The sequence below is a fragment of the Mustela erminea genome, chromosome 14 (genome assembly GCF_009829155.1).
Source record: "Mustela erminea isolate mMusErm1 chromosome 14, mMusErm1.Pri, whole genome shotgun sequence".
In the NCBI taxonomy this organism is placed as follows: Eukaryota; Metazoa; Chordata; class Mammalia; order Carnivora; family Mustelidae; genus Mustela; species Mustela erminea.
In genome coordinates, this window is record NC_045627.1 from 64,347,865 (window position 1) to 64,368,857 (window position 20,993).

Genomic DNA, 20,993 nt, shown 5'->3' on the forward strand with positions numbered 1-20,993 from the left:
AAAATCAAACAGGTGACTACTTTGACATTTCATATTGTCGTATCCCTTTCTCCGTCAGCTGACTTAGATACTTCCAAGGATAATGGGGACACAGAACGGGAGCATCTCAGGTGGACAGCTAACTTACCTCCCGCAGGTGCAGTACAAATCAAACCAGCCTGTCTTACTTTCTTTGACTGCTTGTCTGTTTCCTCTCTTTCACTGGCAGTTCCTCCTTTCATCCCCAAACGTGATCATTCTTCAAATTCAGCCCCTGGTCTTTCTTGCTCTTGTTTTGCAAATTGGTTGATCTCCTTCACGTAGAGGAATGATGCAACACACCAATCGCCCCAAATTCTCTTCTCAGTTTTACTCCATATTTATATTTGAATATCCCAGTTACCTCAACTCAACAAATGTAAAATCAATCCTAGCACCTAAAGCATCTCTTCCCAGACTGGCTAAAGCCTCAGATTGGCGAGGACTTGTAAAGATTTCAAGCTGGACCACAGTTAACAAAACTAGCTTAAAGAAGAATGGGGGATATTATCAGGTTTACATATGAATCTATTTTCATTTTTACATAAAGAGCGTTTGCATAATTTACATAATATAAATGTACACGTATTTCCAGCGACTTTTAGGGTGATGACTGTTTTGGTGCAGAATCTATTATTACAGACATTCTCAAATATATATTAGACCAATAAAAATTATGTATACTACTTGGCATATAAATTTGGAGGAAGGGATGCCTGGGTGGCTCAGTGAGTTAAGCTGCTGCCTTCAGCTCCTGTCATGATCCCAGGATCCTGGGATCAAGTCCCACATCGGGCTCCTTGCTCAGTGGGAAGTTGGCTTCTCTCTCTGCCTCTCCCTGCCCCTCTGCCTGCATTTGCTCTCTCTCTCTCTGACAAATAAATAAATAAATAAATAAAATCTTAAAAAACAAGCAAACAAAAAAACCCCAAGTTATCTCCAAGATCTTTAAAAAAAATAAATAAATTTGGAGGAAGACTACCTCACAACAACTTGCCCTCTTGTAAATGAACATCATTAGTTCATGTTAAAAATAACTGTACAATATCTGCATTCGATCAATAGCAAGCCCTGATCTAATTTGGATTAAGAAACAGTGCTGGCCTAATTTACTTACTATTATCAAGATATAATTCACATACCATAAAAATCATCACTTTAAAGTATACAATAAGGTGATTTTTAGCATATTTACAAAGTTGTGTAATTATCTCCACTAATTCTAAATAGTTTTCACTACCCCTGAAAGAACCCCCGTCCCTATTAGTGTATTTCCCTTACCCCTAGACCCTGGCAATCACTAATCTACTGTCTGTATGGATTTGCCCATTCTGGACACTTCATATAAACAGTTTCATACGATATGTAACCTTTTGTGTCCGACTTACTTATCTTAGCATAACATTTTTAAGGTTTGTCCGTGTTGTAGCATGTGTCAGTTTTCATTCCTTTGTATGACGAAATAATATTCTATTATATTGACATACAACTTTCTGTTCATAAACTCATCAGTTGATGGACATTAGTTATTTCTAGTTTGGGGCTATCATAAATAATGTTGCTGTGAACATTCTTACACAACTTTTTGTGTGGATGTATGTTTTCAATTCTCTTCAGTATATTGCTAACAGTAGAATAGCTGGATCAAGAAAGAAAGAGAGAAAGAAAAAAGAGGGAGGAAGGGAGGAAAAAAAAAAGAGAAAGGAAAGGAAAGATAGAGAAAGAAAGAAAAGAAAAAAGGAAGAAGAGAAAGAATTGCTGGATCATAGGATAACTCTATGTTTAACTTTCTGCAGAACTATAAAACTTTTTCAAAGAAGCTGCACCATTTTACATTCCCACCAGCAGCATACGAGCTTTCCAGTTTTTCTGCATTCTCGTGACTGTGAGTGGTATCTCATTGTGGTTTTGATTTGCATTACCTTGATGACTAAAGATGTTGAACCTCTTTTCATGTGCTTATTGACCATGGTATCTTCTTTGGAGAACTGTCTACTCAAGTCTTTCATCTGAATTGGTTTGGTTTTCTATTGTTTAGTTGTAAGAATTCTTTATATAATCTAGATACAAGTCACTTATCAGCTATATACTTTGTAAATATTTTCTCCCATTCTAAGGATTAAATCTTTTGTCTAGGCCTTCAGAGCAACCTTTCCCCAACATCCATCAGTCTGACAATTGCTTTTCCTTCTGATTTCTTAGGCAGGTCAAGAGTTTGCTTCTCTCCCCATCCACGACTGTACAGTTTAATGCCCCGCTAAACTGGCCTCCTTTCTCTGCTTCTTGTGTAGACCTGAGCACACTGACGCAGCAATAATACTTGGTGTATTGGTTAACCAGGTGATCAGTGGGTCTAACCTCTGCGCCCCAGGACTTCACAGGTCAAGCTTAGGGTGTAAAGCTGTAGGTCACCATGAGGAGGCGCTCCCCCACGTCCCGGTTCCGCGTTCTTTGTGTCTCTGGACCACTCTCGCGCGCGTGCATCTCTATGGTTTCCGTTGTGTTTTGTCCGGAATAGGAGGAGTTTCCGGTTCCGGTGGGGGCGGCTGTAGCGACGGAGATGGCGGCGGCGACGGCGGCGGAGGCTGTGGCCTCCGGCTCTGGAGAACCCCGAGAAGAGGCCGAAGCTCCGGGCCTCGCCTGGGATGAGTCCCAGCTGCGTAGTTATAGCTTTCCGACTCGGCCCATCCCCCGTCTGAGTCAGAACGACCCCCGGGCGGAGGAGCTTATCGAGAATGAGGTAGGAGGCGGGGCCCGGTCTGAAGGGGAGGGGGGGAAGGGTCCAGGTTGAGAGGAGAGGTCAAAGGCGAATGAGGATACAAGTGGGGTCAGGGCTGTGGACTAGGGCCTAAGGGAGAGTGGAGAGGGAGACGAGGAGAAATGGAACTTAAAGGAGTTTGTGCTTGTTCACAAGAGAAAGTATTCAGAAGTAGGGAAGTGGTTGGAGTCATGGGACAAGAATCCACCGGCTTCTTGGGATGACTTCATTTGTTTTTTTCACTTGTTGTTTTCATTTAGGAGCCTGTGGTGCTGACAGACACAAATCTTGTGTATCCTGCTCTGAAATGGGACCTCGAATACCTGCAGGAGAACATTGGCAACGGAGACTTCTCTGTGTACAGTGCCAGCACCCACAAGTTCTTGTACTATGATGAGAAGAAGATGGCCAATTTCCAGAACTTTAAGCCCAGGTCCAACAGGGAGGAAATGAAATTTCACGAGTTTGTTGAGAAACTGCAGGATATACAGCAGCAAGGAGGGGAAGAGAGGTAAGTCCCCAGATTGTGGCTTCCCATTGAATCTAGGGCATCCTTTTTCCTGTCTTGTAATTGTTTGAGCATATGGAGGAGTTGGGTGAGCTCCCTAGTTTGAGAGATGAGAGAATGATTAGACTTGAATTGTCACTCTGTCATTCTTTGTTGTCTTCACAAAATGACAGGCACAGCTGCCTAGAAGGGTTAAGTAGGTGAGTAATATGAGAGACGTTGTCTGGGTGAAAACGACAATGAAGCTGAAAGCATGTGCCATGTTCGGAGTGAGAAGTCGTTACTTGATTCTTGTTTCCAGTTAGGAGTGCGGTCCCTGGGTTGCCAGATATTTTCATTTTCAAGAGAAGCCAGAAATTAGGATTTTTTTTTTTTTTAAGATTTTATTTATTTATTTGACAGACAGGGATCACAAGTAGGTGGGGAGACAGAGAGAGAGGAGGAAGCATGCTCTCCGCAGAGCAGAGAGCCTGATTCGGGGCTCGATCCCAGAACCCTGGGATCATGACCTGAGCCGAAGGCAGAGACTTTAACCCACTGAGCCACCCAAGAGCCCCAGAAATTGGGATTTTTATTTAAAATTTTTTTTACCTCGGCAGCTAACTCAAATTTTTAAAAAAGCTGTGGGGTGCCAAACAAAACCAGCTGTCATTGGATTTAGCCTGAGATTGCCAGTTTGTACCCTGTGTTCTAAAATATTGGGCTGGCTCGGGACAATTAAAGCTAAAAAATTTTTATAGATTGTTGTGATTCTTGGCTGAAGGGTGTCAGGGTCCCCTAGATGAGGGAGATCAGATTCGGTTGATAACAGAGTTGCACATTATACTAGAGATGGCAATCACAAGACGCACTCAGAAGTGATTCTTCTTCTGTGCTTTCATCTTTATATGCGAGGCCAGCCTCCTCGGTAGGTCCCAGACAGCATTCAGTTCCACACTGTAACATTGCTTCTGGGGAATTGCTTTCACTGAGTACTTTATGGTGAATGACCATCTCCATCTCACACTTGGTGCCCAGCCCTGGGCTTCCTTTAGTCTCCTGCCTCAGTTCTTTTCCTGACTCTGTTAGCAGTCTATGGCTGCATGAATGGATTTGAAATATCTTTTTTTGTGTTTTTATGTCTTCCTGACACTTAGCGGTTATCATAGTGCTAGAACTTTGACCAAAAAGAGTTTCCAGGGTTACAGCTGTGATTGATTAGTTCTTTACGTCTTACAAAGACTAGTGTAAGCCATCTTCTGCTTAAGTTTCCTCAAATTGAACATAGCATGTACATGTGTATGTACACACATCCACACATCCCCAGGGTTGCGAGATAGGGGTCAATTTAAATGGTGCTGGTGGAGTGTAATTCCATTGCATGAACATTTGTGCTGGAAGGAGCATGAGATGAGACACCTGAGTCCTGGTTCCTCAGTCGCTTCAAGTTTCTTACCTCCTATAGGGAGAGGAGTTTGCCTTACTAAGTACAAGTTATGAGTGTAGTTTTTATGAGTGATTCAAGGAAAATGTTTTCCTATGCACGAGTTTTGCCTGACCAGCTTACTTTACCACCAACCAATTCCACTTTGGAATTGTTAGGATTCAAGGAGTTCTATAATTTCTCTTTGAGCTCTTTTGACCATTTACTGTTCTGATGTAATAGGAGTTGTTTGGATTCATGTTTGGTGAGTGTTCTGCCTCTTTTAAAGTTACTTGACAAAATTTTTGTATGATATATTTTATAATTTCTAAGGAAAGGTTGTGTTTGAGTCTTGAGGATTCTTTGTCCCCCAAAAGGTAGCTAGTGTTTACAACTTACCAAGATTTCTAGTTAATATTGCCTTAAACATCCTGATTCTAGGCACTGAGATACTTTTGAGCCATTTGAGGTAACATTCTCGGGACTAGAACAGGACTGCTTTTGTTTTTTGTCTTCATGTTTGCCCTTTTATTGATGTCCCTTATGGGACTTGAGCACGTGTCTGGGTTTTCAAATCCCTTAGGTAATTTCTGATGTTCCTCCGTGATTGGGTCTACAGAAAGCCTGATGAGTCTTTCAGCTGTGGAAGGTGGCTGAATTAGTTAAGATAAACTAGGTTTCAGGCCAGAGGCAGTGACTTGAAACAATGAAGGTTTATAACAACAACAACAGTCGTGCTACATGTCCATCCATGTCTATTGAACGTCACATGGAGGCTCTGCTCTTATGTCATCTTCCTTATTTTGGGACCCAGGAGCTACCATCTGAAACCTTGCAGTTGATTAGCAGAGGGAGAGAGATGTGGTAGCAGTGAGTACTGCTTCTTCAGATTGCAGTTTGGCAGCAACATAAGTCATATTTGTGGACATATCATTGGTTAAAGCAAGTTGAATAAGGAAGTTTGGCTTCAAAGGGATATAGGAGAATTAACTCTCCCACAGGGAGGAAACTAGATCTTGGTGAACAGTAATACAATCTATCATAAAGGCCATTGAGGGCCAAAGGGGATGTCTGAGGCTCTGAGAGTTTCTAGAGAAAGGCTGAATAATCATTTTAGACTCTGAATAAGTGTTGAGGAATCTGAAATTGTATGAAAGTTCCATGTGTATGTACATTTTTATGGAAACATTCCTTGGATTCTTTGATTTATGCTGTGACCCAGAAAAGGTTAAGAATAATTTCTTTTAGGGGCACCTGCCTGGCTCAGTTGGTAGAGCATGCAACTCTTGATCTTGGTCTAGATCTTGATCAAGATCTTGATCTAGATCCTCAGACCTCACATTTGGTATAGAGTTTATGTTTAAAAAAAAGGGGGGGGGATCTTTTCTTTAAAATAGCAAGTTTGGTGTTGAACAGAGCTCATAGGACGGGCAAGAATTCAGTTCTGTGAGAATCTGTCTTGGTTGACACTTGCATGGCTGCAACTGGTCTCTGTGGGAGGTGCTGGTGTGGATTTGGATTTCCAGATGTGGGGAGGCCATGCCAAGGGACTGTGTATGTGCACTAATGGGATTTTATTCTCTGGAAACATAGGTTGTATCTGCAGCAAACACTCAATGACACTGTGGGCAGGAAGATCGTCATGGACTTCTTGGGTTTTAACTGGAACTGGATTAATAAGCAACAGGGAAAACGTGGCTGGGGACAACTGACATCCAACCTACTGCTCATTGGCATGGAAGGTAAGAAATCTTTCAGAAAGCAGCATAGCTTGGAGTCATTCAAACCTGATTTCCAAGCTTGTCTTCACTCGTTTGCTTTATGACTCTGAACAAGTCATCTCACTTTTTAAAATCTCAGTCTCCTCTTCTGTGAAAGGAATAGCTTATAAATCACTATGAAGATTAAAGAGATAATGTATGTAAAATGATTAGGCTAGTTTCCCGCACTTTGAAAAGAAAATTAGTTCTCTTTTCCCTTCCTCAGTTGCTGCATGAGCGTGTATACTCAGATATGAGGGGTCTTCCTGAAATACTGTCCTTATCTATTGGATCTGCTTGTATTCAGAAGATTTTTTATTCCAGTAGAAGAGGAAAGCTTACTTTTTCAGTATAAATTGAACCTTATCTTTTGAATGTTAATATATTTATGGAGTTAAATTCAAAAGGTATAAATAGGTGTGTAATGATAAATCTCTCTTCCACTCCTCTATTTCCCAGCCCCCCGCTAACCCTCCTTGGAGGTACCACATGTTAGTTGCTTGTGTATACTGCTAGAGGATTTTTTGTATACACAAGCAAATATGTGAGTATGTTCATTCTTTTTCTAATAGAATGAGAGGAGAGGCCTTTGAACTCCAGTTCAAAGGAATAAGAGGCTTCCAGTACAAAAGAAGTAGAGCTGCTTACTGGCCAGGGTCGTTGTCTCATTCTTGTTTTTATTTCTGGCACTAGCCCAGGCCCAGGCCCGTAATAGGTACCTAGTAAATGGTGAATAAATTGGATTAAACAAGGAAGCAGAGTAGTTATTTGTTGTCATTCACCACTGGGTTCTGAAGTCTCTCCTTTGTTCTTTCTTCAGTTTTGGATCCTTTGCTGCCAGTATTCATAAAGATTTCTAGCAGTGCAGCTTATGGATTGCACCTCCAACCTGTCCCTTTGAAACCAGCTCTTCATTAACCTGCCAGGAGCTAGTTCTGACCTACTTAGCTCTAAGTTTTTCTTTTGCCTTCCTGTCCTTTGGTAGCGTGCACTGAAGCGGATCCCTCAGGTAGAGATGAGAGAGCAGATCTCCTCTGAGGATGCACATGGACTCCACATTTACGAAAGCGACTGTCTTGGCACACTCAGGCAGGCCAGGGAATGTTTTCTGAACTCCGTGCTCTGCACAGGGCGCTCAGCTCTCAGGGATTGTACAAAGGATAAACAACAGATAAGGTCCCAGTTACAAAGAGTAGATGGAGCAAATACACACTAGTGCAGAACCAGTTCAAGTTGGCATTTAAAATAATTCACCTTACTCAAATTATACAGCAATACAGGAATCTGATATGCTCTCCTCATGCCCCCACGACAATTAACAGCCTCCGTGTTGCTCTAAGAAGTATTGCATCCCACAGATGTGTTGAAGTGAGAACAAAGGTTGAGAATCTTTGAGCTCCAGAAGAGCTACTCAAAGCAAGTACATATTCATACAACTTCAAGTGACTGATTAACTCCATCAAAGACGGTTACTCATGCATTGTTGATAGCAGTCACTTCAGTTGTTTGTTACTCCTGTTTTATTTACCCTTTGATTCTTGCTATAGTCAAGACGCATACAAGTATGCATGGTGTATTACTTTGCCAGACTTGTGAATATCATCTCGATGTGCTATTGTTTCCAGTAAGGGCAGAAGCATCATTTATGAAAGTTTGCTTTACTCCGATTGATGGTGAACCCTTAGCTAGCGATGGTTTTTGAACAACTTATTGCCCACTGAAAGTTTAATAATTTGCTGAGAGTTGTAATTGCAGTCGCCCCAATTGTGCTTGAAGTTTTGATTAGAAACCCTTAGCTGAGAGGGCAGGCTGGGTTTCTCTCCAGCATTGGGCCTTGTGTTCTAGCCTCTGCAGTCAAGCCACCGCTCTGAATAAGAAAATGTCTTTCCTCCTACAGGAAATGTGACACCTGCTCACTATGATGAGCAGCAGAACTTCTTTGCTCAGATAAAAGGCTACAAGCGATGCATTTTATTCCCTCCGGATCAGTTTGAGTGCCTGTACCCATATCCTGTTCATCACCCATGTGACAGACAGAGCCAGGTGAGCTTGTGTGGTCTGAGGAGGGTGTAGCACTCCTTTGGGATCCAAGGTTGGCATGTCTTTCCCCTTCTTTGTGGATAAACTCAGGATAATTTCACAGTGTAGCTCACGTATTCCAGGCCCTTGTGGTGGTTCTCCTTAGATGTTCATAAGGATAAACAGTTCTGTCGAGGTAATTCTGGAGGGCAGACCATCACTGATGCTGGTGGACTCTGGTCACCCTGTTTGAATGTGTATGTCTCCATTGGGTTTAATAATTGCTTTCTGTTGTCATGGATGCTGCTACTTTTTGATAAGGAGAAGGGTGAACAGAATTGTCATATGTCATTTACTGTCTTTCCTGGATCTAAAAGAAGTATGTGGTTGACTTTATGGCCAACCAGGGGCGGCCTCTGCTTTCTTGAGAGAACTGCCTAGCCACTTCATGTAGAAGTTTTTGCTGACAGGAATATGTGTGTGGGAGAAAGTTTCAGAAGATTTGGCTGAAGGGTGCATCCTCATTTCTCATGTCTGCAGGCCATGACTAGGTTTTCTGACCTGTGAGCTGTGATGATTGGCTTCTGACCTCAGGAGTACCGAGGCCCAGTATTCTTTAACACTTAATCCTCAAGCCTGGCTTGTCTTATACCGTTCTCTGAGAGAGTGTATATGTTTAACGTGTGTGGTGTCTTCTGCCGGATGTAAATTCTAAACACATCTTTTATTCTTAAAGCCATCTTTTTAAAGAATCACTACCAAACTAGCACATCGCAGTTTATATTAATAAAGATTTGGCAATTGACTGATTTTTTTTTTTCTTTCTCTTGAACCTCTCAGGTGGACTTTGACAATCCTGACTACGAGAGGTTCCCCAATTTCCAGAACGTGGTTGGTTATGAAACAGTGGTTGGCCCTGGTGATGTTCTTTACATCCCAATGTACTGGTGAGGAGGGGGTTAGGACTGGGGGCTTTTTGGGAGCTTTCTTTCCCATTCCCCGGAAAACTGTATTTGTGTCCCTTCCAAGTTGTGGCAGGATTGGTTTTATGTGATCTACAGAAAGGTCAGCATATCCAGATGTGACCATACTGAACATGGGAGAAATGACAACACAGTCTGTAGGACAAGATGACAGTTCCTCAGGTCCAAAGAGATCCCAGAGGTTTGAGGCTGAAGAAACTGTTCTTGGCTCTTCTGTAGTTGGGGACTGAGCTGAACACCCACTGCCTCTGGTCCCAGGGTGTTTGGCAGGATGAATGTAAAGATAATGTGCTTGTCATTTGCTGTAGCCGGACTTTACCTAGTTTTCTCTCTCTCTAAGGAATATTGGTGGCAAACAGGAGCATGTTTATTTTCTTGCAGGTGGCATCACATAGAGTCATTACTAAATGGGGGGATTACCATCACTGTGAACTTCTGGTATAAGGTGAATATGGGGTTTTTTTTTTTCCTCCCTAGATGGGATTGGGGTGAGGTAGGTGTAATAATTTGGGGGCAGGGTGGGGAGGTTGGCTCTCTCTGAAATTGATTCCCAGGTCTTTGGAGAGATGAAGAGGGGTGGGATTGAACTGAGTCTCTTAGAAGGGGTAAAGGTGCTAGAATGGTGGGTTACACTGAAGCCTGCTGCTAAAGGCATTTCCTCAGCTGCTGCTTCCTTTGCAGGGGGCCCCCACCCCTAAGAGAATTGAATATCCTCTCAAAGCCCATCAGAAAGTGGCCATAATGAGAAACATTGAGAAGATGCTTGGAGAGGCCTTGGGGAACCCACAAGAGGTATGTGGCTACCCCAAGGTGGCACTCCTGTGGCCCAGTGGGCAGAGTGACCAGGGAAAGTCAGGATTGATGTCACATTCTCCATAGCTCTGTTTCAGTATCCGGTGTCCTTTCTCTCCATAGAGGTTATGGGCGTGTTCAGAAAATCTTTGTTTTCTGGTGAGAGTTGGGCTTGATTGGTGGATCAATTATAATCTGTTCCATGCTAGTGGTAATGTTCCCCATGGGGCTTGTGTGCCAGCTGGGGACCCCTGGGGGGATTCTTCTGGAATGGGAAGTGAGCGGTAAAGCATCTCCTCACGCTCTCCCAGCTGTGCCAAGGCTGCTCTAGGTAATGTTGAGACCTGCTTCCCACACAGGTGTGCCAGTGGCCCACTGGGGACCCAAGGGAGGTATTTGTAATGCTCTTGCCTTCTTCCCGTGGATAGCCCCAGCATCCAGAGGACCTGTGGGATTGGAAAGTGGCACCAGCCCCAATTGCGGGTGACCATTTCAGGATACAGAGGCATTTAACCTTCTTAAAGCTCATTTAAGAAACATGTAGGCACTCTTGGGTTTGGGGGGATTATTGGCTCCTCTGACCTTATGTCAGTTTGGTGCTTTTTATAGGGTATTGTGAGAGAGAAGGTAACATACAAGAGGGACCCAGATGAGAGGGCCATGTCGTGGAATATTTTCCAGGAAGAGAGTAGGTTAGTGTGTTTACAGGATTGAACAAAAGCCTTGTCCCTGCCCTTGGTTGGACATAGAATGCTTCCAGACATACCACGTCTGGCTCCAGGGCCAGGGGACAGACAGTTCTGACTGGCTCCTCATGTCTCTTCACAGGTGGGGCCCTTGTTGAACACAATGATCAAGGGTCGATACAACTAGCCTGCCAGGAGTCGAGGCCTCCTGCCAGGTGACTGCTAGCCCGTCCACACCGCTTCATTGATGAGGACAGGAGACTCCAAGCGCTAGTATTGCACGCTGCACTTAATGGACTGGACTCCTGCCATGGCCCTGGAGGCAGGTGTTTGGGGCAAGGCAGGGTGGTTGGCGCTCCACTCCCATTTGGAGGGACTTCTTGCCCTTGCCTCTGTGCCCCAGCATCTTCCCTCTCTGCCCCCACTAAGGCCTGCATTCAGTGTGTGGAGTCCCAGCTTCTGGTTGTCATCACGTCTGTGTGCGTCAGTCTGTCACCCTTGGGATGTGTGTGCGTGTGTGTGCATGCACACGCGCGTGTGTATCTGTTCCTTGCTTTCTCCTTCTGAGTCAGGATGCCACTGCTGGCTCTTGGGCCTGTCTCCTGCAGCCTCAGTGCCTCAGCCTGAGAGAGAGGAGATGGTCACGGATGCCCACTATGTCTGGGCTGCGGGGCCAGAGCACTCCTGGCCACCAGGTCAATCTGCCTCCTTCCAGTTTTCACAGTCAGGCTCTAGGCTGGGTGGGAATGGTTACTGGGACTCTTCATGGGAAGAGTGAGAGGGGGACTCGCCTCTGAGAGCCTAGATAGCCTTCCTATGAGAGAATCAGAGTTCCAACTTGGACCTTTCAGCTCAAGCCATACATTAAAAAAAACCCTCGGGACGTGAGAGCCAATGATTATACCTAAGTTCCAAATTGCAGACACATACAGCTTCTCTCTTAACAGCACCAGCTCCGGCTCCCTGTGCTGAGTACCAGGGGAGTTCTCTTAGTAGTGGCTTCTCTAGGTTCTAGGGGTATGAGCCTCTGTGTGGATGTGTGTGTGATATGTGTGCACACACGCACATGCATCTGTGTCCGTGTTCACACTGGCCTGCCTCTTGGCTTACTGAGTTTCTCCACTGCTTAACCTTGTCCAGTGGGACACACAGTGTAAGCCCCAGGGAAGTACTGCCTGACCTAGCCTAAAGCTTTTAAATTCAGTTTTAGCCATCGGACGCTGGTCAGGTCTCACTGCAACCTACCTGAGGCTGAGTGGTGAGAGCCTCCAGGTCCTGTGACCCTCCCTGCCCAGGCCACGTCCTCCACTCCTGCGGAGCTTCCTGGCCAAGTAAATGAAATGGGGTCAAACCTAGGCAGCCAGCTTGCCACCTGTCATCCACCTCAGGGCAAGGACAAAAATATAACCTTGCCTCTTAAAGCCAGCGCCTCTGCCAGACCCCTCAGTAATGTTCCACAAACACCCTTGAAAGTCAGGGCAGCTGATGATGGAGCACAGAAGTGGAATTTCTTTTTCTGTTCATTGTTACTTGTGGGAACCCCTCTTAGGGCTGCAGCTTGGAGCTGGGTACTGCACACCCCAGAGGGCCATCGGTCACATGATTCAGTGGAACTGGGGCCGCTGGAATTGGGCAGTATGGTGGCCCTGTAGTCCTGTGTCTTCTCACCTCTACTCCCATCTCCATGCCACTTCTCTCGGGAAGGAAAGAGGAGTTGGAAAACTCTGGGGTTTTTTGTTTGTTTGTTTTGTTTTATTTTTTGCCAAAGGTTTACTGTCAGCTTCTGAGCTGTGGCTCTAACCCCCAAAGCTCAGTTTACAGTTACAGTTACAGCGCACTGATGGACTGAGAGGATGTATGTGTGTGCATGTGTGCACCTGTTTGGGTATTGGGATAAGGGTGTTTATTTTTAGTACCCCATTCTGGGGTTCTCTGATGCAATGTGGGTGTGCAAACACGGTACCTTCTCAAGTGTAGTTCTTTCAAATATAGCCAATGCTGGAAAATGTGATTGCAGTGATCTCCATCCCTCCATCTCTTGGGAAAGAGGAGTGCAGCAAAGAAAACAAGGCAGACAGAGGATAAACTTCAGCCCAAGCAAACTTTGAAAGATAGCAGATTATTTTTGTTCTCTTTAGGAGGTCTGCTGTGCCCCTACAGTCTTCAGAGATGTGGGTGATGTGCAGCAGGGAGGCATGTGGCCCTCTGCTGCTCCTGGCTGGGTGCTGGGCTGGCACAGATCTGACCTAAGGCAACTGGGTGTGGGGGGAGGGTCCTTTACAGGATTGGTGCTGACCCTTGGGTAATACAGTAGTGACCCTGATTATTAGATACTCAGTTTCTGCCTAGTGCTCTCACTTTTGTTCCTCACTATCCTGCAAGGTAGGTATTTCCATTTCACAGCTAAAGAAACGGGCTCAGAGGGGTTTCAGTGATGAGTGGCAATCAGGATTTGAACCTACTATTAATTTGACTACGGAGTCCCTGCTGCTCCTTTTCCACCATACACTTGTTTCTCCTGCCTTGCTGCCTACCTTGTCCTACAGGCTGTCCTCAGATCTCACCACACTGGGCATTGCCCAAGAGGGTGCACAGGCTACAGCTTAGGGTAAAAGCTCTTTTGGGCTCCAGCTAAAGACCTCTTGTGAAAACTGTCAGGAAGCCTTGTTCTGAGTTAAGACTGCTGGAAGGAGTTGTGGGGAAACTGAGTTCTAGATCCCAGTGCATTATTTGTCCTTTAATAGGTACCATAATTTCTCCCAGCTTGCTTTTGTACCTTTAAGATTGAAGATCCAGTTCTAGATAATAACTAAGAACATCGATTGATGTTCTGCTGCCTCCCTTTCCCCCAAGGAAGAGAGCTAGTCTCCTCCCTTCCCTTAGGGCTAAGTAAGGGCTTTTTAAGCTCGGATTCTACTTGCGGCTAAGGAAACATACCTGCTCTGTTGCTTACTCCTCTGCTGACCAGCAGCGTGCAGGCCACACTCCAAGGGAAGCTGGGGCTTTGGACCTGAAAGGAGGTCAGCCATATTATAGGCTCCCGTTTTTACATCAGCAGGTATATGGGAAACTGTTCTTTTGTGAAGTCAAATATTTGTTGGGGAGTTGGAGTTCAGGGGAGGAAGGAAGGGCTGTTCTGGGCATCATTTGAGCAGATGCCCAGGATGCCTGGGGGAGACCAGCTTCCCCTACAAATCAGAGCTCTAAATTACAAGGTTTTTACCAACGCGAACAGTTGGGGGAAGTCGTCTGCTCTCATTTGCGTAATGGTTTCTGTCACTGGTGATTAGACACAGGATGAAGGAAAAGAAATTTGACAATTAGGAATGAGCGATCATTAATCTGAATCTGTTAGGAGACAGAGAAGGGAAGGATCCTTATCAGTGGGCCAGTCCGGTGTGGGGAAACCTCCTTCTGCCCCCACCAGAGACTCTCAAGCCACATACCCTTCCGTTGTTCCCACATGTGGGCTGAGCTGATGTTTCTTTACAAAGCCTGGGTAGGCCCATTCCCCAGCCTGAGGTAGATACGGGAGGGTGGGTATAGGAGTGGGACATCAGAGAGAGAGAGATGGGTGTCAAATGCAAGTGACAGGGCAAAGAATACCAATGGAAAATTTTTGACGCATTTGCTGTTCGTGGAAAAGTTCTTTTAATCAACACTCCAGGTACCCAACCTGTGACAAGTGTCTGTTACATTCCAGCACTGCAAGATGTGGAGAAATCCTGGTTTTTATCCTCTAGGTCCTTCTTCTTAGTTGAAGAGGAACCACACAAAATAGAGGTTGTGAAGCCATGAATCTTGAACCTTGTGAGGACAAGATGAGAGATTGTTGAGAGGAGGAAGATCAGTAGAGAGCAAGCTCTGCCCCCAGGATCCTCTGAGTTCCTGGGCTCTCCTGGGAGGGACTCTTCCTTCCAGGCCTCCCAGCAATGCTGGTTTTCCCGAGTCATTGCAGCCGCAGTGCAGGAGCTAAGGGGCACTGAGGACCCCATCTGGGCATGTGAACAGGTGATGAGAAAACTTAAAGTGGGCTGAGTCTTAAGGTGTAGAGAGTCCCAACTTGGATTTTCCTGGGTCTCTGTGGCACATTATTATGCATTCTTCTGTCTTCACACTTCAGGGACTATATTAATTTGCACTAGTTGGTGGTATTTGTTCCTCAGTTTCGTGACTTATGTGTGGTAGGTTCCTTAGGGTATCAGAACGTGAACTTCCCAGAGATAGGACTGTGTTTCTCCCATGGTAAACTCCCTACCTCTGAGGCTTCTACCCTTTCAGATCGGGTGCGGAGTTTAGTAGGGTGACAGGGAATAGCCCTCAGTGACTAGTTTTACCCAAACAGGTTGGATGCTGGGATGCATCTGGAAGTGGCTTCTTGGGGTTCCAGAAGCTCTGACCTTTCAGCCCTGCTCTCCTCGTCCTCTGGAACCTGCAGTGCTTGTCCTCTGGTCCATGCCAACTTCTGGTGTCCTCTCAAGCTCCCTGCATTGAAGAGCTATTCCATCTTCCTTTTTCAGGGCTCCCCCCGTTTCTTGCTCTCCCACTCAACTTCCTTCTGTCGAGTCTCTCTCAGGCAAGTGCCTTTTCCCTAAACGATTGAGCTTTCTTCAGAAGCCCCATGGCTGCAGGTGTTTGGATAGACTTTCTCTAGGATCTCTCCCCCTAGAGCATCTTTGCGTTATCGTCCTTTTTCGACCTGTGGTTAGTCCATTTATTCTGTGTCTGCTCTGCCCTCTTAGTGTTCCTTTGTTAATTCTGTGCAGCCTGCTTTGCTTTTCTAACTCTGGTGGCCCTTCTGCAAGTCTTCAGCCATCTCTGTTTAATCATCATCGGTCTTAGGATCCTCAGTGGAGCCAAGCTGAGTGCTTTTGGCACGCTTCTGGGGGATGAGGCCTTAGACACTGGCAGCCTTGAGGCCCAGGGACCAATGGGCCTTGGGGCCTCCAGAGGTGGGCGAAGGGAGGGTACCTAAAGTCTTGGACAGTGGAGAGCCAGTGAGGAGGAACTGGGTAGGAGAATCCCAGGATGGGGCCAGGCCTGGCAAGCCAGGATGGAACAAGCAGTTTTGTGCTTCCACCTGAATGCATCCTGTGTGCCTTACGGCCCAGCAAGCAGTTCAGGGATGGTGGGCATCTTGTGAATGTCTCCTAGCTTCTCTTGGGTGTCTTTGGCCATGCCTCAAGTCACCAAGTTTGGTGACCTCTGCATTCCAGTGTTTGCTAGAAGGGAAACAGCGTATTGGTAGTTTTATGTAAGGATCGGAGGTCTTAGATGAGAAAAGCCATGGAAGCTGGGGTAGCAGGTGAGAGGGACTCGTTGGTCAGCTTACCCAGGCTGTCTTCATTCCTCCAAGTGTTTAAGTATAAAAACTGATTAAAGAAGTGAAAAAATGAGGCCTCGCCTTTTTCCCCCCCTGAAGTCTGGGTTTCAGATGGTGTTTGGGGAAGGAATATATGCCCTTTACCTTCCAATGAGAAGCAATCTAGCATAGTGTTTTAAAGAATAGATTTTGGAGTCTGATGTCTTTGGTTCACTTTTGTAGCTTTGCTACTTACCAGCTGGTTTGACCTTGTTGATTGATTTCTCCTTTCTGAGCCTGTTTCCTCTCAACTCTAATGGTACTTACTGGGGTGGGGGGTAGTGTTGAAAACACCTATCTCAGTGTTGTCAGATAACTGAAACAATGTAAAGCTTGAGCAAGGTGCCTGGCAAGCACTTACTAAATGGCTGTAGTGGTGGTGGTGGTTTATGATGTGGCTTTTTCAGAAACTTGATTTCAGTGATTTGTGAGCAGATAGATGTCCAGTGATTTCTTTTCTCTAAAGAAAACCATAGGGAAAAACAAGGAAAATGCCCTGGAGATGCCCATATTGAGTTGGGCAGACAAAAGGGCCCTGGTACCCAAACCTGTCCTAGAGGGAGGGAAACAGGGAATTGTCTGATACCTTTTGCCTGGGTCAGTCAGACATGACCACTCTCCACGACAGTCCCAGGGTGAGGGTGAGAAGCCATTGGGCGTAAGCTCTCCTTACACCATTGGAGAGGTGAGGGCAGCTGAATGGGTTCCCATCACCCTTGGAGAAGCTATGCCAACTTCACGTCATTAGATACCAACACAGTCAAGTGGGGCCCTGTTCGTTCAGTTTTATTCTGTGAGCTTCAGTGTATTCAAATTGTATGTGTGTTAAGAGGTTCTAGGGCAGAAGGGTATTGATAAGCTGGTATCTGGAAGATAACTGGGGACTGGGGAGTAGTGAAGAGCATACATTTCTCCTCTGGCGTATTTCCCAGTTCCCAAACACTGCTCCTCTGTGTTTAAGGGTTCTGTTAATAACTCCTAGGAAGGAACTGGGTGATGGACCCCAAAGGAAGAAAACCCTTTGGTTAGCCATAGAAATCTTTGGAAATCATTCTGGTTTGGTTGCTGGGCCAGGTTTGTCCTGGAGTGCAGAAGGATTGGACTCGCTCCTTTGTAGCCTTTCTCCTGTCCTCTTTCTCAGAGGTCTGTCTGCATTCTGGCCTCTGGAGCCACTCTGCCACCCTACTTGGAAGAGATTTCTGAATACAGTCACTCAGATATACCCTGAGGTATATTCTGGCTGCCTGGAATTCTCAGCCTCTTCTACACCCCCACCCACTCCCCTCCTCCCCACGGTGAGCTGAGCCAAGCCCCTCTGTAGCCATGTACAGCCTCTTTCCTGCAACCTTGGTCCCCAGCCTCATTGGTGAAGACAACTCCTCTCTAGCTTATGCCAAGTCATTTCTGGACTGTAGGTCATCCTGTAGTCACCTTGTATTCATTCACCTCGTTGCTTCTAGATTTCTTTGGCTGTGGGCCTTGGAAGACTTCTCCTTGGGCCCAGAAAATGTTGCTGTGTTGTATTCTGTTTGCTTAAAACCTACTCGGTCATTGAGGTCAGTTCTGCCCTTAAGGGAAGCTCTGCTCCTTAACTCAAAATCTAAGCTATATTTGGGCTAGGTTTTTATTATCTTTCTAGTATATAGTATACAGTGCAACATAGGGTATTGGTTGAGAATGAGGGCTTTGCATACCTGGCTTTGAATCCTAAATCTGTTATTCTGTATGACGTAGGGCAAATGACAGACTGCTTGTAACTCCATGTGTATGGGGACAGCATTGCCTACCATGTCAGGGCTGTGTGAAATAAGGTTTGTAAAGAAAGTCTTAGCAGAGAGACAGTTCCAGAGCAAGGCCCAGCCCTTCTGTCTTTCAAGGCTCTCACCTCTCTTCCCCATCTAATATTCCAGTGAAGGTCCTGCTTCTGGTCTCAGGGCAAGTCTAGTCGTTGACTTGTGAGCAGGGCAGAGGTATGAGCATAAACTCTCTTGCTCATTCCTGTCTCTACCCCTTCTCAGTGACCTGATTTGCAAGGACCCTCTCACACTACTATCACTGGGGAATGATCTTCCAAAATCTCTTTTCTGTAATATTAAAAATACCCAAAACACAATGTCAGTGACAGTAGAAAACCTCAGAACTGCTACTGAGGGAGTGGGAGTCACTGAAGGTGTGTGCAGGCTGGAAATGCGGGAGAGATGGAGCTTGGTGCAGAGGCCACCATGCTAGTCCAGAGGCAGCAAGACCTTGGGCTTAAGAAGGTTCCCTCTGAGTTTTCAAATAGTGAGTTTTTGACTACGTTGTTTGAGCAAAATCCTACGCATTTTACTGTCACTGTGGTCATTGTTTTCACAAGAGTTTGTGTGATGTCTTGATAGGAGTAGAGGCATTCGATTTGCCTCCTGGGTTTGAAATCCCTATTTGCTGCTTCCTAACTCTATACTTAGGTGAGTTTAAGAGCTCTTGGGGGCAGATGGGAGAGCTCTTGGTCTTGGCCACTTCACCGGTGGGAAATAGGTGGGAAATAGCACATGGCTTGCATTATTGTTTTCAGTGTATGTGGAAATGTTACAGAAATATTCAGTTCAGTGTGGGTGCTTAGGAGATAGTTTATTATGAAGATCCGAGTGTCTGTGAACAGTGTTCAGTTAGTGCTCAGAGAGAAGGATTAGTGCTTGGAGAGAAGGAAACTGTGACAGCAGGGCTTTTTGGATCCTACTTTCTCAGGATACAGTGCTCAAAGCAGAATCTCAGAAGACATGGCTTGGTGGGGGAGCAAAATGGAAAAGGTCATAATGCTTTGTAAGAGCGTGAATGTCTGTGAAAGGCAGGGCTGGGGACAAAGATTGTTTTGCCAGGATGGGGTCTTGAGGAACAGAAGCAAAGAGCTAGACTCTAGTTTACCACGTAATCCCCAGAGGAATAAAGGAAATGGAGCAGGAGAGTGTCTGTGGAGGACACTGGCTAAGTAGAAAGAACACAAGTTTCAGGGATAGTGAACCAATGTGTGAATCTTAGATGTACTTTTCAGAGACTGGGCAACTTTGAACTTGATTGTCCCTAAGCTTCAGTCCCCTCACCTTTAAAATGGCTAGTAACTGCTGCTACCTCACTTACAAAATAGATGGGACAATACATGTGAAAGTGCTGTCTAAACCAAGCACTGTGTGTTGTGGTTTAGGAGAGCTTCTCCAGAGTGGATGGGTTACAGAATTTTAAGAGTTCCCAGATTCCCCCCCACCCCCCCCCCCCCCCCCCCCCCCACCGCAGCAGAAATGGTAAGACGGCGTTCTTTTAGTCTGCCACCATTTGACTAGGAAGGATTTTGACTCAAGAAGGAAAAGCAGTGCGGTGAGAAAGGACAGGTTTTGGAGTTGCATGGACTGTGTTTAAATCTTATTTTCACCGTTCCCAGAATTGAGTTGGTCAGATCACTTACGGTATCTCAGCTTTGGTTTCTTAATAGTCCCCTTCATGTGGTCATTGGGAATAAAGGAGACACCTCAAGTGAAACAGCTCAGTGCCCAGTGCTTACCTAGTCAGTGCCCAGGAGATGTTCATTCCCTTCCTTTCTTTCATTTCTTTTCCCCTTAGGAAGCATCCATTTACCCAGCATAAAAGGTCTCGCTTATCCATGCCTTAGTATCAACAAGTAATATCTGATCTTCTCCTTCTTTTCTAGGGTGAGATTGGTTGCCTTAAAGAAGTGTGAGTGTGAGTAGGGGCGATTTAAGGTGAGGGAGCCAGGACACCACAATATTGGGGGGGGATGGAGTACAGATACTCAGGTTATCTGGTCAGCATAGGGGCAGGTGAATGAACAAAGGGTGATATTGAGAGGTGAGAATTTCAAGAAAGATGGTAGGTGCTCAGTGCTAGAGGGAAAGCCAGTTGAGCAAGGGGTTTGGAGTAGAGTATGGAGTGGAGGACAGACAGTGAACTAAGTGCCCGAAGACCAAAATTCTACCAGGAAAACCTTGGGAATTGTGATTAACGTCAAAGTTGTGAAGAAGTCTTGTATTTTGCCAGCTATCATTTTAATACCTGTAAGGATTGCGATCTTCCCAGAAAGAAAGAATATAAAAAGAAAGCAGGAATCCTCAAGATGGAAAGACTTTTTGTTTTTTTTTTTAAGTAATCTTTATGCCCAACATGGGCTCAAACTCAACGACCCTGAGAGCAAGAGTTGCATGCTCTACCAGCTGAGCCAGCCAGATACGCCAAGATGGAAAAACTTTCTAAGTGTTTTCAGAGCCAAGGATTTGCATCATCCAATGAGGGCATATGGTAGTCCAGTTGGGGTTCTAGACTTCTATAAGAAAATGTAGTTAGGTCCTGAAGAGCATAGACTTCTGGAATCTGAGTAACCACCTCTGTAAGTAATGGAGGTCCTTCAAGCTTTCAGAGGCTGCAAGTAGGGCTTTCTCTGTCCCTCAGAATCCAGTCACTGGTCCAGCCAGTGTTTCCAGTTGTTTCACACCTTCAGCCCTCTGAGAAGGCAACCTTGAAACTCTTCAGGGCAGCATCAGTTGCTTCCTTGATAGGTCTCTATCTTTTCATGCTGGAGGACTTAGAATGAAGAACAGATGTATTTAAGAACATGAGAGCCACAGCATTACTACATGTGCTGTAAGGAACCTATGCCGTTTGTATTTTCAGTCCTGACACGTGGAAGAGAGTTTGCCTTGGTTTAATAGGTTTACTT

General features: G+C 45.4%; 1 protein-coding gene across 2 annotated transcripts; it reads left to right on the forward strand.

The window, feature by feature from the left end:
* The first annotated feature begins 67 nt into the window (after positions 1-67).
* Positions 68-11,589, forward strand: HIF1AN (hypoxia inducible factor 1 subunit alpha inhibitor). Of its 2 annotated transcripts, none has more exons than XM_032313752.1 (9): positions 68-136; positions 2,537-2,758; positions 3,037-3,287; positions 6,280-6,428; positions 8,344-8,489; positions 9,306-9,412; positions 9,830-9,893; positions 10,130-10,240; positions 11,069-11,589. In XM_032313752.1, exons 1-9 carry the CDS (start codon positions 83-85, stop codon positions 11,111-11,113), a joined length of 1,149 nt encoding a protein of 382 aa, XP_032169643.1. In that variant the 5' UTR covers positions 68-82; the 3' UTR covers positions 11,114-11,589. The 2 variants fall into 2 exon arrangements, with proteins under 2 accessions (XP_032169643.1, XP_032169644.1); XM_032313753.1 differs by lacking the exon at positions 68-136 and adding an exon at positions 1,825-1,903.
* Positions 11,590-20,993: the final 9,404 nt, after the last annotated feature.